The sequence below is a fragment of the Sminthopsis crassicaudata genome, chromosome 4 (genome assembly GCF_048593235.1).
Source record: "Sminthopsis crassicaudata isolate SCR6 chromosome 4, ASM4859323v1, whole genome shotgun sequence".
In the NCBI taxonomy this organism is placed as follows: Eukaryota; Metazoa; Chordata; class Mammalia; order Dasyuromorphia; family Dasyuridae; genus Sminthopsis; species Sminthopsis crassicaudata.
In genome coordinates, this window is record NC_133620.1 from 29,211,552 (window position 1) to 29,228,067 (window position 16,516).

At 52.3% G+C, this 16,516-nt stretch overlaps 2 protein-coding genes and 4 non-coding genes across 6 annotated transcripts; 1 reads left to right on the forward strand and 5 right to left on the reverse strand.

Annotated features, from left to right (window-relative positions):
- The first annotated feature begins 4,041 nt into the window (after positions 1–4,041).
- BEST4 (bestrophin 4) lies at positions 4,042–10,440 on the forward strand. The gene is made up of 9 exons (XM_074264651.1): positions 4,042–4,193; positions 4,550–4,644; positions 5,081–5,314; positions 5,760–5,914; positions 6,191–6,268; positions 7,782–7,952; positions 8,076–8,156; positions 9,753–9,907; positions 10,131–10,440. The coding sequence occupies exons 1-9, from the start codon at positions 4,042–4,044 to the stop codon at positions 10,438–10,440; spliced, it is 1,431 nt and encodes a 476-aa protein (XP_074120752.1).
- Positions 10,441–13,411: 2,971 nt separating this feature from the next.
- On the reverse strand, positions 13,412–13,544 carry LOC141542068 (small nucleolar RNA SNORA35). Its single transcript, XR_012482072.1, has one exon. It is a non-coding gene; the product is annotated as a small nucleolar RNA SNORA35 (small nucleolar RNA).
- Positions 13,545–13,649: 105 nt separating this feature from the next.
- RPS8 (ribosomal protein S8) lies at positions 13,650–16,269 on the reverse strand. The gene is made up of 6 exons (XM_074266119.1): positions 15,745–16,269; positions 15,413–15,519; positions 15,037–15,136; positions 14,582–14,757; positions 13,999–14,128; positions 13,650–13,802 (listed from the first exon to the last, which is right to left on the reverse strand). Exons 1-6 carry the CDS (start codon positions 15,746–15,748, stop codon positions 13,693–13,695), a joined length of 627 nt encoding a protein of 208 aa, XP_074122220.1. The 5' UTR covers positions 15,749–16,269; the 3' UTR covers positions 13,650–13,692.
- LOC141542022 (small nucleolar RNA SNORD38) lies at positions 13,881–13,950 on the reverse strand. The gene has a single exon (XR_012482028.1). It is a non-coding gene; the product is annotated as a small nucleolar RNA SNORD38 (small nucleolar RNA).
- On the reverse strand, positions 14,450–14,520 carry LOC141542021 (small nucleolar RNA SNORD38). The gene has a single exon (XR_012482027.1). It is a non-coding gene; the product is annotated as a small nucleolar RNA SNORD38 (small nucleolar RNA).
- LOC141542018 (small nucleolar RNA SNORD55/SNORD39) lies at positions 14,913–14,998 on the reverse strand. The gene has a single exon (XR_012482024.1). It is a non-coding gene; the product is annotated as a small nucleolar RNA SNORD55/SNORD39 (small nucleolar RNA).
- Positions 16,270–16,516: the final 247 nt, after the last annotated feature.

Genomic DNA, 16,516 nt, shown 5'->3' on the forward strand with positions numbered 1-16,516 from the left:
ATTATAAAGAGCTAAAGAAGAGATATAAGAGGTGGAGTGGGGAATCTGAATGATACAGAAATGAAAGACAATAACGATGAAAATTTTCACACAGTAATGCCAGCATTATCCTGCTTGTCTGGGTTCTCTTCTGAACTTTGTTTACTTCCCTTTTGTGTGTTTAAAAGTATTACATCCATGCACTTTTATTCTTTGTACTCCTAAAAAGCTGTGGGACTTTTTTCAGACCAAATGCCCCCCTAAATGTATGCCTCTCAATCTTATATTTGTAAAGTTGATTGCTTAAACCCAATAACTTTCATCTTCATCACTAATAATTTTTTTAGGTTTAGCTCAAAGTTTATTTTTTTTATTAATTTTATAATTATAAAAATTTTTGACAGTATATATGCATGAGTAATTTTTTATAACATTATCCCTTGTATTCATTTTTCCAAATTATCCCCTCCCTCCCTCCACTCCCTCCCCCCCCATGACAGGTAATCCCATACATTTTACATGTGTTACAATATAACCTAGATACAATATATGTGTGTAAATACCATTTTCTTGTTGCACATTAAGTATTAGATTCCGAAGGTATAAGTAACCTGGGTAGATAGACAGCAGTGCTAACAATTTACATTCACTTCCCAGTGTTCCTTCTCTGGGTGTAGCTGTTTCTGTCCATCATTGATCAACTGGAAGTGAGTTGGATCTTCTTTATGTTGAAGATTTCCACTTCCATCAGAATACATCCTCATACAGTATTGTTGTTGAAGTGTACAGTGATCTTCTGGTCCTGCTCATTTCACTCAGCATCAGTTGATGTAAGTCTCTCCAAGCCTCTGTGTATTCCTCCTGTTGGTCATTTCTTACAGAGCAATATTCCATAACCTTCATATACCATAATTTACCCAACCATTCTCCAATTGATGGACATCCATTCATCTTCCAGTTTCTAGCTACAACAAAAAGGGCTGCCACAAACATTTTGGCACATACAGGTCCCTTTCCCCTCTTTAGTATTTCTTTGGGATATAAGCCCAATAGCAGCAATGCTGGATCAAAGAGTATGCACAGTTTGATAACTTTTGGGGCATAGTTCCAAATTTTAGCTCAAAGTTTTAACCATCTAAGATCTTTTTGATTCCTAGCCATCATCCAGCATGTTGGCTATCCCTCTGTTTGGTGTCATTTGCAAATTTGAAAAGTCTATCATAAATAGCCGAATTATGAATAAAGAATATTAAATGAAATAGGACCAAACCCTTGATCTCAAGTAGACAATGGACTTGAAAATAATGACTAGTCTTTTTTATTGTTATATGTTATTACTGTATGTAAGTCATATCTTACTCTTCCTGACACCATTTGGGGTTTTCTTGGCAAAGATCCTGGAGTGCTTGGCCATTTCCTTCTCCAGTTCATTTTATAAATGAGGAAAGTAGGGCAAACAGGGTGAAGTGACTTGCCCAGCTGGAGAGGATCACAGATAGTGGGAGAACTCTGGGGGAGGTATAAGACCCTTCAGCCCAGAGGGAACCTCTGATCTCCACTCCACAAAATGTCTTCCACTCAGCTGGTGAAATGATTTTTTCCTATAGTTCCGATCATATCCTGTCCCTGCTCACAAGGTGCAGATAATTTTGCTTTTTACTTATACTTTGCAATTCATATATACACAGGATGGAGAGGCAAAGACACAAGATCGATGAAGCAGATACATAAGAAAGGAGAGAGAGAAAGAGAGAGGAGGAGAAAGGGAGAGGAAGAGACTCATCCATTTCATTCAACAACCATCTATTAAATGTCTATTGAAAAATTATTGATAACTTTAATGTTTAATATTATTGATATATTGATTACTATATAATAATAATGTAGGCTATATAATTAATTATAATTAAATAATAATGATTGGGTGATATCCAGAGTGCTCTCTTTCTTCTAAAGTCTTGACTAAAAAGTTCTAAAAACTAAAAACTTTCTTGTGCACTTCTTGTCTGCTGTAGGGGAGTGGCCATTGCATTTTGCTCAGGCTTAGGTGGGGCATAAATCCTCCGAATAGATTACCCAAGGTTGCAGGTGATCTGGGTATAGAGATCAGTCTCTCTAAATGTGACCAGGGTGTCACACAGACTCTCACTGAACATCTACTCTTTTGGTCTAAGAGAGATGGTCAAATTGACATCCTTTTATTAATAATGTCTTGGTCTAATTAATAAAATGATCACATTATCCAGAAACTGCTATTTGGAATTTTAAAATCACCACACCGTGATGTGTTTAGCGGAAACTGGAGAACAGGACACCATGTCAGAGAGCCTTGGATTCATGGCCTGCCTTTGACATATTCTGTTGCAGGTCACTAAGCCTTCCTGCCCTAGGCAGTTCTCTAAGCCCTCAAGCTAGCAGAGGAGCCCTCTGCTTTGCTAAAGGAGTTTTCACCAGAAGTTGCCCACACCAATAAAATCATAGCTCCCATTCATCTTATGCAACTTCTACCCTCAATCTCATCCCTTCTGAACTCATTCCATGTGTTTGTGTTGAGACGCAAGGACAATATATCAGACAATCGCTGCAATGAAGAAGCTTATATTTTACTTAGAGGGTTATCCAGAGGAAAAGCGGTTAATGCTCAGGCTATGGGAACTTTGTTTGTGAAATGGCCATATACTGAGAGGAGCAGGAGATAGAGGGAAGGAAGGCGAGATAAAAGTTGGAGAAAAGAGACCACGACCAAGAAGAGACAGCAGGAAGACAAAGGCAGGGAGATGAGAGGGAAATATATGTGACAGAAATGGAGAAAAGATGGAGAGACAGAGAAGAGAAACTAGGTGAACCTTGGAGAAGGTTGGCAGGTCTAGGAGTCCTGAGTGATTTACAGGCCTGGGTGGACCCAGGATCTACTTCCTCTGTTAGGGCTGTATGACAGTGGAGATAAGGATCCAGATAAGGAATGGGATCAGGCTGGGAGGGAGATCCTCATGACCTTCAGTATCTTGGGCCTGGGCCAGGATAAATGTCCAGCCTGAGTTTGGGCAGGTCCCCATTCCCCTGTGATCCAGCACTGGGTACTATCCGAGGCAAAGGTTACGGAACCCAATACTCCACTAGAGTGGGTTTTGAACAAGAAACTTAGTCCAAACTCATTATCAACAATGACTTTCAAAAGACTGAATTTTTTAGTCAGGACTTTAGGAGGAGGAGAGCACTCTGGACATCCCCAAATCACTGTATTGGGAATCTCTAGTCAGGGCTAGGACAATGCCCTCAGAATAAGAGGAAAGGATAGTGATAGAAGGAAAGGGCAGGGGGAGGGGGAACGGGACCACGGGCAGCCCATGCCTCATACTCTCACCTATTAATCTACTAGTACTCAGAGACCCTTTCCAAGTCATTTCAAGAGACCTCCTGGTTTACAAAGCTTTTTGTAATTTACAAACTTGCCAACCACTGGGAGACTGTAATATGTCTGGTCACGGAAGCCCCTCCTTCAACATCCAGTGTCCCTTAAGGTCCCAACGGTGCCAGAATCACTAATGAATGCTTTTTGACTGACTCACTATCCATGGAAGAGCCATCCTCTGCCTGCTCCCCCAGGAGAATTCATTCAGATGCTGGGAGAGGAATTTTTAGCTAAATTTTCAAGTGCCACAGTGGGGTTGGCAGATGTTGGTACCACAAGCCCTGGGCTTCTGCCCACTAGGCTCATCCTGTTTGGTGGGAAAGTCTGGCCCAGTTTCTAGTCCCTGGATGGGGAAGTTAGTGCAGTGACAGCTTCAATCCATTCTGGCTTTATGGGCCCCAGGCCTGTATTTAATGGGCCTGGGCCACACCTCTAGTTCTTTTAACCTCTGCACAGGCTGGATTGGAGGCAGGTCTGGCCAGGAAGGTAAAGAGCCCCGGGATTTAACCCAGTGCAACCTTCCCTCCACAGGGATATCTGAGGGGGAGCTTCCTGCTGGAGAGAAGGGGAGAGAAGGGGAGAGGGCCTGGCTGGGCCAGACATGTCTGAGTTGTTCTGGTGCCTGTGTCCCTGCAGACTCCCAGACATCCATGACTGTGTCCTACACTCTCCGCGTGGCCAATGCCCGCTTCGGGGGCTTTTCGGCCCTCCTGTTCCGCTGGCGGGGAAGCATTTACAAGTTGCTGTACAAGGAGCTTCTGGTGTTCCTGGGTCTCTATGCACTCCTCAGCCTCACTTACCGGTGGGGTCTTGGTGTGGGGGGAGGTGCAGGGGTGGGACCCGTAGAAGCTCCTCTAGGGATTAAGGGGGGCTGAAGAGAAGGGGGGGAGTCTCTGTAGAGAAGGGCACTTGGGGCCGTTTGGGGAGATGGGGGGGAGGAGCTCGGGGAGCTGGCCACACACAGGAACTCCATGGGGTGGGGAGCTGCGTTGGGACACTGGGATCTCCAGAGGCCTCAGGAGGGATGGAGAACGTGGGCTCAGGATTCAGGGGGATGTCGGGGTCCCGGCTCTTTCTCTAGCCGGAAAGGTTCTGGGGAGTCCTCCCCTTCTCCCCTCCCCTCCGTCCCATCTCTCCCCCTAACCGGTTGTCACTCAGGAATCTGCTGTCCCAGGAACAGAAGCGCATCTATGCCCAAGTGGCCCGGTACTGCAACCGCTCCGCCGACCTCATCCCCATGTCCTTTGTTCTGGGTAAGGCCCAGCTTCCCCCACCTCCATCCAGACCCACCCTCCCTGCTGGGGGCCTCTCTGAACCCGGGCCCTTCACCCGAGGGAATGCCACTTTGCCGTTAACCATTCCCCAGTCCGACCGAACCCCTGCAGGAGGAAGTGAGCGCCCCCCCCCCCCCCCCCCCCCGCCCCATAGTCAGTAGCCCAGGGGCAGAAAGAAGAAGCCGCCTCTCCCCATTCTCCCAGTTCCCTCGGGCCGCGCTCTCCAGTTCACAGAGAAGGGCGGGGCAGTGAGCCAGTCCCTGTCCATGGTGCTCCCCGCCCACGCCGGAGAACGAGGGGCCGGGACCCTTAGGCCTCCGAGACCTCGGACCCCCCCCCCCCGCCAGGACTCCTAGGGCTTCCCCGCCCCCCCCGGCCTGCCGGCCCAGCCCTGCCTGTCCCCCCCACCCCGCAGGGTTCTACGTGACTCTGGTGGTGAACCGCTGGTGGGCCCAGTACACGAGCATCCCGCTGCCGGACCGCCTCATGTGCGTGGTCTCGGCCACCGTGCACGGGGACGACGAGCGCGGACGCACGCTGCGCCGGACCCTGCTGCGCTACGCCAACCTGTCCTCCGTGCTGGTGCTGCGCTCGGTCAGCACGCGGGTGCTGCGGCGCTTCCCCAGCGTGGAGCACGTGGTGAAAGCAGGTGCCAGCCTGGCCCGGGGGTGGGGGTGGGGTGGTGGAGGAGGGCAGGGGCACCAGCCTCCTGGGGGGAGGGGCGGCCGAAAATCAAGGTCACCCTCCTGGGCAGCGACTCCCAGCTAAGTGGTTCCCCCTGGGGGAGGGGTGCCAGAGCGCCGCGGGATTCTTGGCACCAGCTCTCCGTGCCCCGGGGCGACTTCCCTTCCCTGGGTCTCCGTTTCCCCTCCTGTAGAAGGAGGGCATTGGGGGCCCTTTTAAGATCCTTCTCAGCTCTCGATGGAGGCTTCTGCCTTTGTTCACTCTATCACTCCCGCCCTCCCCTCACTCGAGGCACTTGGATCCAGTGGGAGGAAGTGGAGGGGGGGGAGTGGAGAGGAGCAAGAGGGGTGGGAGCTTAGGCCTGCGGGGGTCTCCAGAAGAGGCCGAAGGAGCCCATGGGATCTCCTCAGGCTTCATGTCCCAGGAGGAGAGGCAGAAGTTCGAGAGCCTGCACTCAGACTTCAACAAATACTGGGTTCCTTGCGTCTGGTTCACCAACCTGGCTGCCCAGGCCCGAAGAGAGGGCAGAATCCGGGATGACATTGCCCTTGGGCTGCTCTTGGACGTGAGTGAGGCTCCATTTTGATGGATTCCTTGGCCCCGCCCTCTGGACCTCTCCCCTGCCCGCTGACTCCCCCTAGCCCCCCTCACTAGCTCTGTCCTCCTGGACTCACCCAGGTCTTCCATAAGCCTGCCCAAGGCTTTGCTGCCATGGTACCAACCTAGTGATCCGAAGTGTTTCCAGTCACATGTCACATGCCCCTAGGAGCCCTTGGACAGAGCCACCCACCCACCCTCCTGCCACTCCAGCTCACCCCCTCCTCCTCTGCCCTCCACCTAGGAGCTGAACCAATACCGAGGCAAGTGCAGCCTCCTTTTTCACTATGACTGGATCAGCATCCCTCTGGTTTACACTCAGGTAACACTACCACCCCCCCACCCCACCCCCCGGCAGTTTGAGAAGCAAGTTTTGGGTACCTGCGGGACGCAGATCTGAGTGAGGGTTAGGAGAATTGGCCCTTCCCTTCATTGTGAGATCCTGGCACAGACCCCTATGATATGCCTTCTGCCAAACGACAGCAGAGAGACGAGCAGGACAGCCTTGGTGGTTGGGAGAGATTGAGTCCTTTGTCAAGCCAGAAGATCAGGGTCATCTTCTTAGTATTTGAAGCAGGCCTTGAGGGATGGGCAGGCAAGATGGCAGAAACATGGGAAACTTATGTGGGCAGCAGTGGGGCAGGAAAGTGGGACATGGAAGAGCTGGAAAATAGCATGGTCCAAGGTCGGAGAGTGCCTTGTGTGCCAGTTACAATATACGAACTTGATTCCTTCCCTCAGAGGAGTGACCGGAGACTTTTGGGGCTACACTTGCTATCTCTCCCCTCCCCTTGGCCATCTCTCTGGCTCCCACCCAAGGTGCCCCTTCAGTCCCCTGCTATCCCAGCTCTGAGTCACCTTGCCAGGGCCCAGGCTATTCCTTCATAGCCCCACTCTTATTGCAATTCCTCCTGATCAGCCTCAAACAGATGCAATAGAATGACAGGCTCAGCAGTATTGGGAAGGGAAGGTTCTAAACTATTCCTTATGCCTTGCATACAGAAGGTATTTCATAAATGTTTGTCAGAATGAGGAAAGATTCCAGAAATATGACCCAGGGGTAGATCCTTGGGGGGAGGGTCAGTATTGAGGTGTATAGAAAGCATTTATGTGCACATGCCAGGTGACATGACAGCTACGCTATCAGAGCCCTAGAAGAAGTTCCCAGAAGCTACCGGATCTCTAGGGACAAGGATCCATGATCCCATCCTCGGGGATCCTTCACAACACAAATGTACTTCTCTCCCCAGCCCTTTCATGGAGAGTCAGGAGATCCAAGCGCTAGGCTCACTTCTGACAGAGATGCCACTAATCTTAAGCCTTGGCTGTGCAGCTTGAAAACTGGATAGTTATGTCTCCTAAGCTTCTGGGGAGTTCAAGGGACTCTCATTTAGCCAATACCTCCCAAGAAGCCTTGGGCATTCCCGACTTGTGGGCATTCGGAAGCTGCTTGCTGATCTTTGGAGATGGGGAAGTCAGCCCCTCTCAAAGCACTCCGGCTTGCCCTGAGGCAACTCATTGTTAGGAAGGACACCCAGCCCACCTCTACCTTTTTCTGTCTCCTTCCCACTGCTTTAACCTTGCTCCAGGTTCTGCCCCTTGGGGCCTAGCAGAAGCCTAATCTTCCCTCTGAGCCTGTTTCCTCTGGGGGAAATGAGAAGCCCTTCATTTCACTTTGGAAATTAAAAAGCTGCTCATAAGGCAGAGTTTCCTCAAGTTCTTATCTACCCAGGGTCATCAACGCAGCAGGAGCCAGAACCAGGCCCAGAAACCCAGTTGCTGGACACTACAGCCAGCTTCCCCACCTCCTTTTCTCCCTGCCTCTACTCTGCCAGGTGGTGACCATTGCTGTCTACTCCTTCTTTGCCTTTTGCCTCATTGGACGTCAATTCTTGGAGGACCCTAAGGGTCCCTCGCCAGGCCAAGAGGTGCCACTCGGAGATCTGGATCTGTACGTGCCACTCACCACCCTTCTACAGTTCTTCTTCTATGCTGGCTGGCTTAAGGTGGGCGTCAAAAGGGCTGGGGGAGGGAAGCTGTGCCCAAGGGAGCCCTTTGGCCCTGAGGTTTGCCCTGGGTGAATCAGTGTGTGTCATGGGCAATAACCATTCCCCCCCCCCCCACTTCAGGTGGCTGAACAAATCATCAACCCCTTTGGAGAGGATGACGACGACTTTGAGACTAACCAGCTCATTGATCGAAACCTGCAGGTGTGCCTTGAAGGAGCTCTCCAGGGTGCTGCCCATATTCCTGGGAAATGGCTGCATTCCCTGCTGTACAAAGCCTTGGGGAGCTTACATTCTGCTGGGGAGAGGGGACCACAGGGATTTGAAAAATCAGTCAGATAAGATGCAACTCACATTTACTGCTCTCTCGGGCAGTTCCTATGCTGCACTACACTGGGGCTGTGAGTGTGTAGTGGAGATTAAGCCAGGGTTCGGGCCAGGCCTCAAGGGGCAGTTCACAGAGATACATTCCGTTGAGGGAGGCAGTAATTAGGGTCACAGAAGAGGTGGGAACTTGGGACACTGAGGGTTCAAGGCTGAGGGTGCGATTCGGTAGTTCCTTGGCTAGAAGCTTGCTGGACACCTTTATCTCATGACTGAGGTATTCCCACCAGCAACCCTCAGAAGTTGGCCAGGCAAGGATTCCTCTCCTTGTTTGACAAAAGAAGTGGTGGTTGTTGTTTGTCCTTCATTCTGGCAAAGGACCATGACATCCTGGAAGTGATGCTGTGACATGCAAGTAAATTGGATTGAAGTGAGGCAAGGCTGGGCAAGACCATCTGCCTCACTTTCTCCTCCAGAGCCCTCTGGGACCACTGGCTAGAGCCCAGGCCGATTGGGGATGGCTCTGGATGCAGTGGGAAATTTAAGGTCTTCAACAGGTTTGTTTGACTGAGGCTGCACCATTCAATGATTAAGGCTAGGTAGCGATTGAGGTAAAGAAGCTGCTCTTTCACCTAGTCCTACACACACATATCTGGGAGGGGAAGGCCTTCTGGCCAAAGCAGAAAGGACTGCTATTTACATTTAATCGGAGTCCATCAGGACCCAAATCGTGACCAAATGGAGCTTGGCCAAGGATCTATTAGATGGCCAAAAGAAGCAACTATCATGACAATTTTTCTTATCAGGCAGCTTTCTTAGAGACATTGGATGGCATAGCAAATACTGTGCTAGATAGGAAGTGGGAAAGACCTGAGTTCAAATCCAATCTCAGACAAGTAGTTATGTGATTCTGGGATTTTGCCTCACTTTGCTCAAGTAAAATGGGATAATAATAGCACAGGTTGTTGTAAAAATAACTGACGTTGAAGGACAAAGGACCTGGCCAGGTCACAGTGAGCTTCAGCTCAAGGAAGGAGGCCTGGAGAGGGGCAATACACTGGATCTTATGGGTCCTAGTCTAAAAATAGGTAGAAACTGGGACAGTGTGGGGTGGTAGGAGAGGGAAGGTGTGGAAAGGTTTGTCTGAGAATCAGCCCCAAGTGCAATCTATAGCTGTAGGCCACAGCAGGACCAAAAGCTGGAGGCTCTCTAAGGAAGGCCACCCACCTGGGCTGTGGGGCTTCTGGCCAAGATCCAGATTCAGACCAGGCTCAGCCAGTCTCTGCTCAGAGGAGGCTGGGGACCTCTACTGGGGACTTCCTTCTATCAGTTCTGTCTAGGGCTCTCTGGACTGCCTCATTTATACAAGACTTGGAGATGGCTTCTGTCTCTGCTCCCATCAGGAGCCCGGGGAGGGTGGGGATGGAAAGTGCTCCCCAAACACTGGCCCTAGGATTGTGCCTGTGGTCCCCACAGGTGTCCCTGCTGTCTGTGGATGACATGTATGGAGACTTACCACCCTTGAACCGAGACCGCTACTGGGGGGAGGCAGCGGCTCAGCCCCCCTATACAGTGGCTTCTGCAGCTGATAGCCTGCGCCCCACCTTCTTGGGTTCCACTTTTAACCTGAAGTTAGTACCCCAGGAGGAGGGCGGCTGTGGAGGGAGGGAAGGAAGGGATGTGGTCAGGGAAGCTGGAGGTCGAAAGAAGGGGTGCGGACGTGTGGGGGTGGGAGTGGCAGGATGCTCAGAAAGGCTGATAAGGGACGGGGTCGGGGGCAATGGATGGCGGGCTGCTGTAGTCAGAACAAGTCGGCGCTCCATTGCCGCTTCTCCCCTCCCCCCACTCCCCCAGTATGTTGGAAGAGCCGGCATTGGAAACGGAGAAGGAAGTTGGGGCTGCCTCGGGCTCTCCCAGCTCGGTGTGGGCACGGACGCCGCTGCTCGGCCGCTTCCTAGGAGCCTCCGCCCCATCTCCGGCCGTCAGCCTGCGAGCCTCCCGCCCCCGGACAGCCCAGGCCGGCACACCGGTGCCGGGCCGCCTGCGCCCTGGCCGTCTCCTGCCGGTGCCCGCAGCCCGCATAGACGAGGAGGCTCCGGAGGCCTTAAGCTCGGAGTCTAGCTCCCAGGAGGAGGATGAAGAGAAGGTCGCTCCTGGGAGCTAGGCCACGCCCACGCCTCCGCCTCCTCCCCACCGTCCTAGTCAAGCCCCCCAAACGCCAGAGCAGCCGCAGCCCCCTCGGAATGGTACCGGCTGTGCTCCGAGTTTGCCTCGATAATCCGGGTATCTCAATAAAGGCTTCTTCACTTCCCACCAACGCCTTTGTGCGTGTGAGCACTGGGGGGTGGGGGAGCTTGCGTCGGGCAGCGGGTAGCCCTTTGAACCTAAGAGTACCCAGAGGGGATAGTGGGCAACTTGGGCAACCGCTTCTAACGCACCAGTACACTCCCAGAGCCTGGCCAGGGGAGCTTGACGGAGGGGGAGCCTCTTGTGGCAGTCAGAAGCAACGCTGTGACGGACATCACCTCGAACTCTCATTTTAGAGGCGCAAAGCTCAAAGAGGGGTCCCAAGTTATACTGAGCTGGAAGGAACGTTGGGGGTCACGGGTCCAAGCCCCTTAATCTGTACCCAAGGACTTGGCCAATGCCACCCCCAGACCACCGAAGAGGGATGAAAGCCCAGACCTGGTGCTGCACCCCATGGCCACACTGGTGATAGTTGGGGGGTTCTGGGGTTGCCGAGGTGCAAGGACCCAGAGGCACTGGTAAACGACCAAAGATGAGCCTGAAAATGGACCTCAACAGCAGCAGGGAATTGGCAAACGCGAACGCGAGCTCAGTTTGGAGCCTGGTGACCTTGAGTGCCAGTGGGAGAAACAGGATGGACACATAACTCCGAGGCAGTCGTGCAGTAAGCGTTTATTATTCGACTGGCACGTCACACCGGACATAACATGAGAAAGAGGGAAATCCCTTGTCCCAAACAGAAATCCATAGAAAATACAAGGAAATTTGGTTTTGGAGAGGGGGCCATCAAGAAGATTTTCATGTGCTCTTAAGTCTAACTAAAAGTTCCCAATCATTCACGGACCAATAAGGATTTCCCCCCCTTTTTTTGGATCTTCTGCAGCCTGCAAAACAGATTTTATCCTTATTTGCAAACAAGGAAACTGAGACACAGCATTCAATTCAATTCAGCTCTAAGGTGGGTCAGCTCAACTAGTCAACAAGCATTCAAGTGTTACTGGGACACCAGGAAAGGTACAAGGATGCACTGGGAAAAGACATAAGCCAAAAGACAATCCTTGTCCTCAATAAGCTTAATTTGAGGGATAGAAAACTACACTTAAGTGCTATCTCCAATCATTAGACCAGGAGTGGAATGAGCTTCCACATTCTTCAACTGGCTCCCCTACTATAGTAGAAGCAATGTTTGTGTGGGTGTACCCCAACTGCAGGATGCTGAAAGCAATCATCCACTTGATTAGCCTAAGTGAGGTGAGAATGAGATTGGAGTGGCTAACCTGATTAACTTATGTGAGATAAGTGAGGGCACAGGACCACCACCCACTTGTAATTGATGAGCTTTCAATGGAATGAGGCAAACAAACCAATTCTAAAGGATAAATAGGAAATAAAAGGGAAGACCTTGGAATTGAGGGGTTGAGTATTCCTGTATTAAATGGGATTTTAGCAGGGAAGTCATGTTATTGGATAGGAGAGTATGTTTTGGAAGTCAAGATAGGGGACTAGATAATGAAAGGCTTTTAATACCAGAGAAGCTTAAATTCTAGAGATAGCCATTGGAGTTTCTTGGATGGGTGTGATAATCCCTTGCCTGGAGAGATTTGAGGCAGAAGTCCCTGATACATCCAGAGATGAAGAGGCAGTCTACAAGAGGGTGGTGGGAGATATTATAAAGGTAGAATTCACAGGCCCTGGAAACAGAGTGGACATGATAGGAGAGTTGAGAATGGCTCCTAGGCTGTTGCTGAGGTAGTACAATGGACAGTGCTGGGCCTGGAGTAGGGACAGAAACAAGTCCAAGTACAACCCAAGACACAGAGTAGCTAGGTGACCCTGAGCTACTCAGATTATCTGCCTTAGCTTCCTCAATTGTAAAATAGGGATAAGATTACTTTAATGGTCAAGTGAGGCATTAAAAAATGTGCTTAGCATTACAGGCAAATTTGGAAGTTTGGAAGGGTTTATTGAGAGAAAAGTTGTGTTTACAACATCCAGGTTAAGATATTTAAAAGGCAGTTGGGAGACACCTGCAGATTAAGTAGATGAGAATCACCATTGCAGCTGAACCCATGGGGACTCAAATCATGAAGTGAATTAGTGGGAAGAAGTGACCTGGATATGAATCCAGCACACTGTGATGTTAGGTAGAAAAGAACAAAGATGGTGCTCAAAAGAGTTGAGAAAAAAGGTAGGGATGGATGGTATTAAAGGCAGTAGAGGTCAAGAATAGGAATTGAGGCCTTTAGTTTAGGAGAGGGCAATTGTACTTAAAGGTCACAAGCCAGATTGTCCCAGGGTTAAGAGTGGAGAAAGATGGTGCCATCTATTATAGATGTCATAAATGATGCAAGAAATTCATTAAATTAGCAGAAAGATGGAGGGATCCCAGGAGGATAGGGGAGCCAGGAGCATGGTTCAGGTACCAAGGAAGGAGCTAGTAGATAAGGAGATTGAAGATAAGTGGGGAGGGCAATACAAGAGTCAGGTTGGAAGAATTAGGGGGTAAGGAAAATGGTAGAAGGAAAAGGCTAAGGACAGAACAAGGGAGGATAGGATGACTGTACCAAGATGGTGGCAGGGATGAATTTGGGATATGTTGGTGGAATCCAGAGGCCTTCACCAATGAAGCGGGAGGAGGATCTTTGTGTTGTGTCAAGAAGGACATCCAGGTTGCTAAGAGAACTGGATGAGCCCCAAAGTTAAGAAGGTGAGGTCAGGGATGGATAAGACATTTGGGTTCAATTTACCTCATGCCAGACTACCCAGACTACATAGCTGCATTTGCCCATTAGGAGAGATGTCTGGTACTCCTCACCAGAGGCAGTGAACCAGCTATCAGTCTCCTCCTGAAGCACCCCTCCGCAAGCTGTTGCCCCTGTCCACTGTCCAGATGTACCCCCTAGTCCATGAGGGGCAGCCTACGAAGCAGGTTGGCCCTTCTGAAAGGAGGGAAATTCCTGTTGCATTGTGATGAGGCCCAGCGGGCCACAGGGAGAGCCAGTGGGTCACTTAACAATGCGGAGTCCAAAGAATGCAGCAGTACAGTGGCGTGAATGTAGGGGATACTGATTCTAGAGCCTCTGGCTCCCCCTCCCCCATTCCCCAGCAATGAGCACAGACAAAAGCTAACCAATCTGGGGTTTTATTTAGTCAATGTCCATGTTAGAGTTTATTTGCCCTTCCGGGCTTTGATCTTTCTTAGGTAGAACTCCAGCTCCTTGCCTTCCAGCACGTAGCCATCTGCTCTGCCACATTGGCCTGGCCGAGATGCTATGCAGGCTGTGGAGACAAGAGATCAGGTGGTCAGGCTAAGTCAGGACACATGCATTCCCCAAATCCCATTTTGACTTCCAAGAACCTCTTCAGATAAAACAGCGTCGTCACTCAAGCTCAGTAGCAGAACTGGACAAGGGTTCTCATCATTAGGAGGCTTGGAGTCCTTGCTGTGCACCTCCACCCCCCTTTCCCTGCTCACCAAGGAGTTTGCCCTGCTGGAACTGTTCCTCCAGGAGCGAGCTGATCTTGGCGTTCTTCTTCCGCTCCTCATATTTCTTCTGAATCTTCTTTGACCGCTTTTTATTTAAAATTTCTTCCTCTTCAGGAGTCTGGAGCAAACGGAGTAGAGGGACTGATTAGCCTGGAGGCTGTCCCTCCCACTGCTGGGGATCCTAAAACCAGAGAAGGCCCAAGCTGTGAGGGACCTTCCACAAGCATGCTTCCCTTGCCAGTATGGTCACTGGGGCTGGCTGGGTGAGGTGCATGCTTAGTCCATCTACAACATCTTGGTCCTCTCCTGGTCTAAGGAGTCCAGCTACCTATGAAAAGCTATTGGCTCTGGTGAGTCCCACCTGGCAGCACTCTCCCTCCCTCTTATCCCAGGCTGGAAGCTCTAAGGGCCAGGGTAAACTTCCAGCTGACCTCGGGCCTTCCTCAGCACACAAGGCTGTCATCTCTGATGCTTCAGCAGCAGAACTGGACAAGGGTCTCCTCACTGGAAGGCCGGTCTGCCCTGCCCCCCCCCCCCCCCCCCCCCCCGCCCGTCTCCCAGGGCCTCATACCAGCTTTGCTCCCTTCTTCCGGCCCAACGGCAGGGCATAGTGGGACTCGTACCACTGGCGGTAAGGAGTACTGTCGATGAGCACAATGCAGTTCTTCACCAGCGTCTTGGTCCGCACCAGCTCATTGTTGGACGCATTATAGACCACGTCAATAATTCTTGTTTTTCGGGTACAGCCTAAATGGGAAAAGCCACATTAGGCTCCCCTCCCCGGGTTTGCCTGAAGCACCAAGTTTCCCTTAGCGGAGGCAGCTTCCCCAGGTACAGGGAGAGGGGCCGGGCCGCTTAGACCAGCCTGACCCGGGCTACCCTCGAAGACAACGGCCCGCCCCCGCAGCGCTCAGTTCTCCAAGGTTTGCATCCCCACCTTTACAGGCTCGGGTGTTTGCAGCAGTAACCAAGGTGTCATCAGGGCGCTTGGCCTCCCGCCCCTTCCCCCAGCAGCCCCCTACTCACACTCGGAGCCCCAGGAGAAGTTGCCCACGTCCAGCCTCAGCGCCCGGTACTTTTTGTTGCCCCCTCGGACTCTCACTGTGTGGATGCGGCGGGGGCCGATCTGCGAGGGGGGGAGAACGCGGGTTAGGAGGGTTCGGGGGGCGGGAGCCTGGGGTTGGGACGCCCCGACCACGTGTCAGTGTAACTATGACCAAACAGCCCAGCATCGGCGGCCCCCGGGACCAACACGGCCCGGCTCGGGCCCCTTAGGCTCCAACGATCATCACTCACGTGGCGCAGGGCCGGGGAGGGTTAGGGCCGCGGAGAGGGGGAGGGCTTGGGAAGGTTCTGAGCGCTCGGCTCGGGAGGAAGGAAGGGGTTGGGAGCTCGGGCTCACCTTGGTGTTGGCGGGCGGCCGGCCCAGCTCATACTTGCGCTTCTTGTGGTAGGGCTTGCGCTTGCCGCCGGTCTTGCGGCGCTTGTGCCAGTTGTCCCGGGAGATCCCTGCGGGCGAACGGGGAGGCAGCTTCCGTCAGGTCAGGCCCGACCCCGACCCCGACCCCGGCCCCGACCCCCCCCCCCGCCCCGGGTTTCCCTCCCAGCTTGGTTCTTTCCCTTCCTCTCCCGCATCCTGCGCCCCATGGCCCAAGCCCGGCGTCCCAGCCTAAGGATGGCGCTGGATGGGGGCGGATGGTGACGGATGGCGGCGGACGGGACAAGTTTCCTCACCCATGGTCGGCGCGAGCTGCAAAGAGGAAGAGCAGAGGCTCACGGGCTGGCTTGTAAAGGGGGAGGGCTGAGTACCTTAGCGTCACTTCCGGGCGCCGGGACGTGACGTCAAGAAAGCGCGCCCGGCCGAGACGAACCCGGGGCGAGAGGTGGGGTCACGTGTGCCGAAGGCGGAGCCTCGATTAGAACTACGGCCCGGGTTCGCGCAGGTCTCCTGGAGCGCCTGACTTTTGGTCTTCCATTCTCCGTGCCTGCCGCCATTTTATTGATGACGGAGGGGTGATAGTAACGCCTGCCAGGTGCCAGGCTCTGGCCTAGGCGCCTCACATCAGGCCTGGGCCGGAAAGTGGTATTTGCAGATGAGGAAAGTGAGACGGAAGGCGGAGGTTCCAAGGCTGATAAGTGTCGGAGTTAGGACGTACACACACGCTACCTGGCACTCGATAACTGCCACTGCTTCCCAGACTGAGCCCAGAGGCCCGGGCGAAGCCCCGTTCGCGTCTGTGGGGCGGGCGCAATCCTCCCTCTCCAGCTTTCTGCCCCAGCAGCGTGGGCGCAGGCCGCTAGAGGGCGCTGAAGTCAGGATCAGAGTTCAAATGCTACCTCGCTGTGTGCCCGCGCCAGCCGCCCCCCAAAATAAATAAATAAATGCTGGATAGGACTTAGTGACTGACTTGGAGGGGGGTGAGTGGGAAGACATGAAACAATCGGTCTTCCTCGCGGACCCCCGCATCAGCTGTTTCTGGCTGGGATGGGGGAGGGGTCCCGGCTC

What these genes read in the sequence shown, in the direction of transcription:
- BEST4 (XM_074264651.1), top strand. Translation starts at nt 4,042, where the DNA reads ATGACTGTGTCCTACACTCTCCGCGTGGCCAATGCCCGCTTCGGGGGC. An exon ending in TCATTGATCGAAACCTGCAG is followed by an intron (nt 8,157 to 9,752) that starts GTGTGCCTTGAA and finishes TGGTCCCCACAG; the next exon opens with GTGTCCCTGCTGTCTGTGGA. An exon ending in GGTTCCACTTTTAACCTGAA is followed by an intron (nt 9,908 to 10,130) that starts GTTAGTACCCCA and finishes CCACTCCCCCAG; the next exon opens with TATGTTGGAAGAGCCGGCAT.
- RPS8 (XM_074266119.1), bottom strand. An exon ending in CTTCTCCTGGGGCTCCGAGT is followed by an intron (nt 14,758 to 15,036) that starts GTGAGTAGGGGG and finishes TTTCCCATTTAG; the next exon opens with GCTGTACCCGAAAAACAAGA. An exon ending in CCAGCAGGGCAAACTCCTTG is followed by an intron (nt 13,803 to 13,998) that starts GTGAGCAGGGAA and finishes TTGTCTCCACAG; the next exon opens with CCTGCATAGCATCTCGGCCA.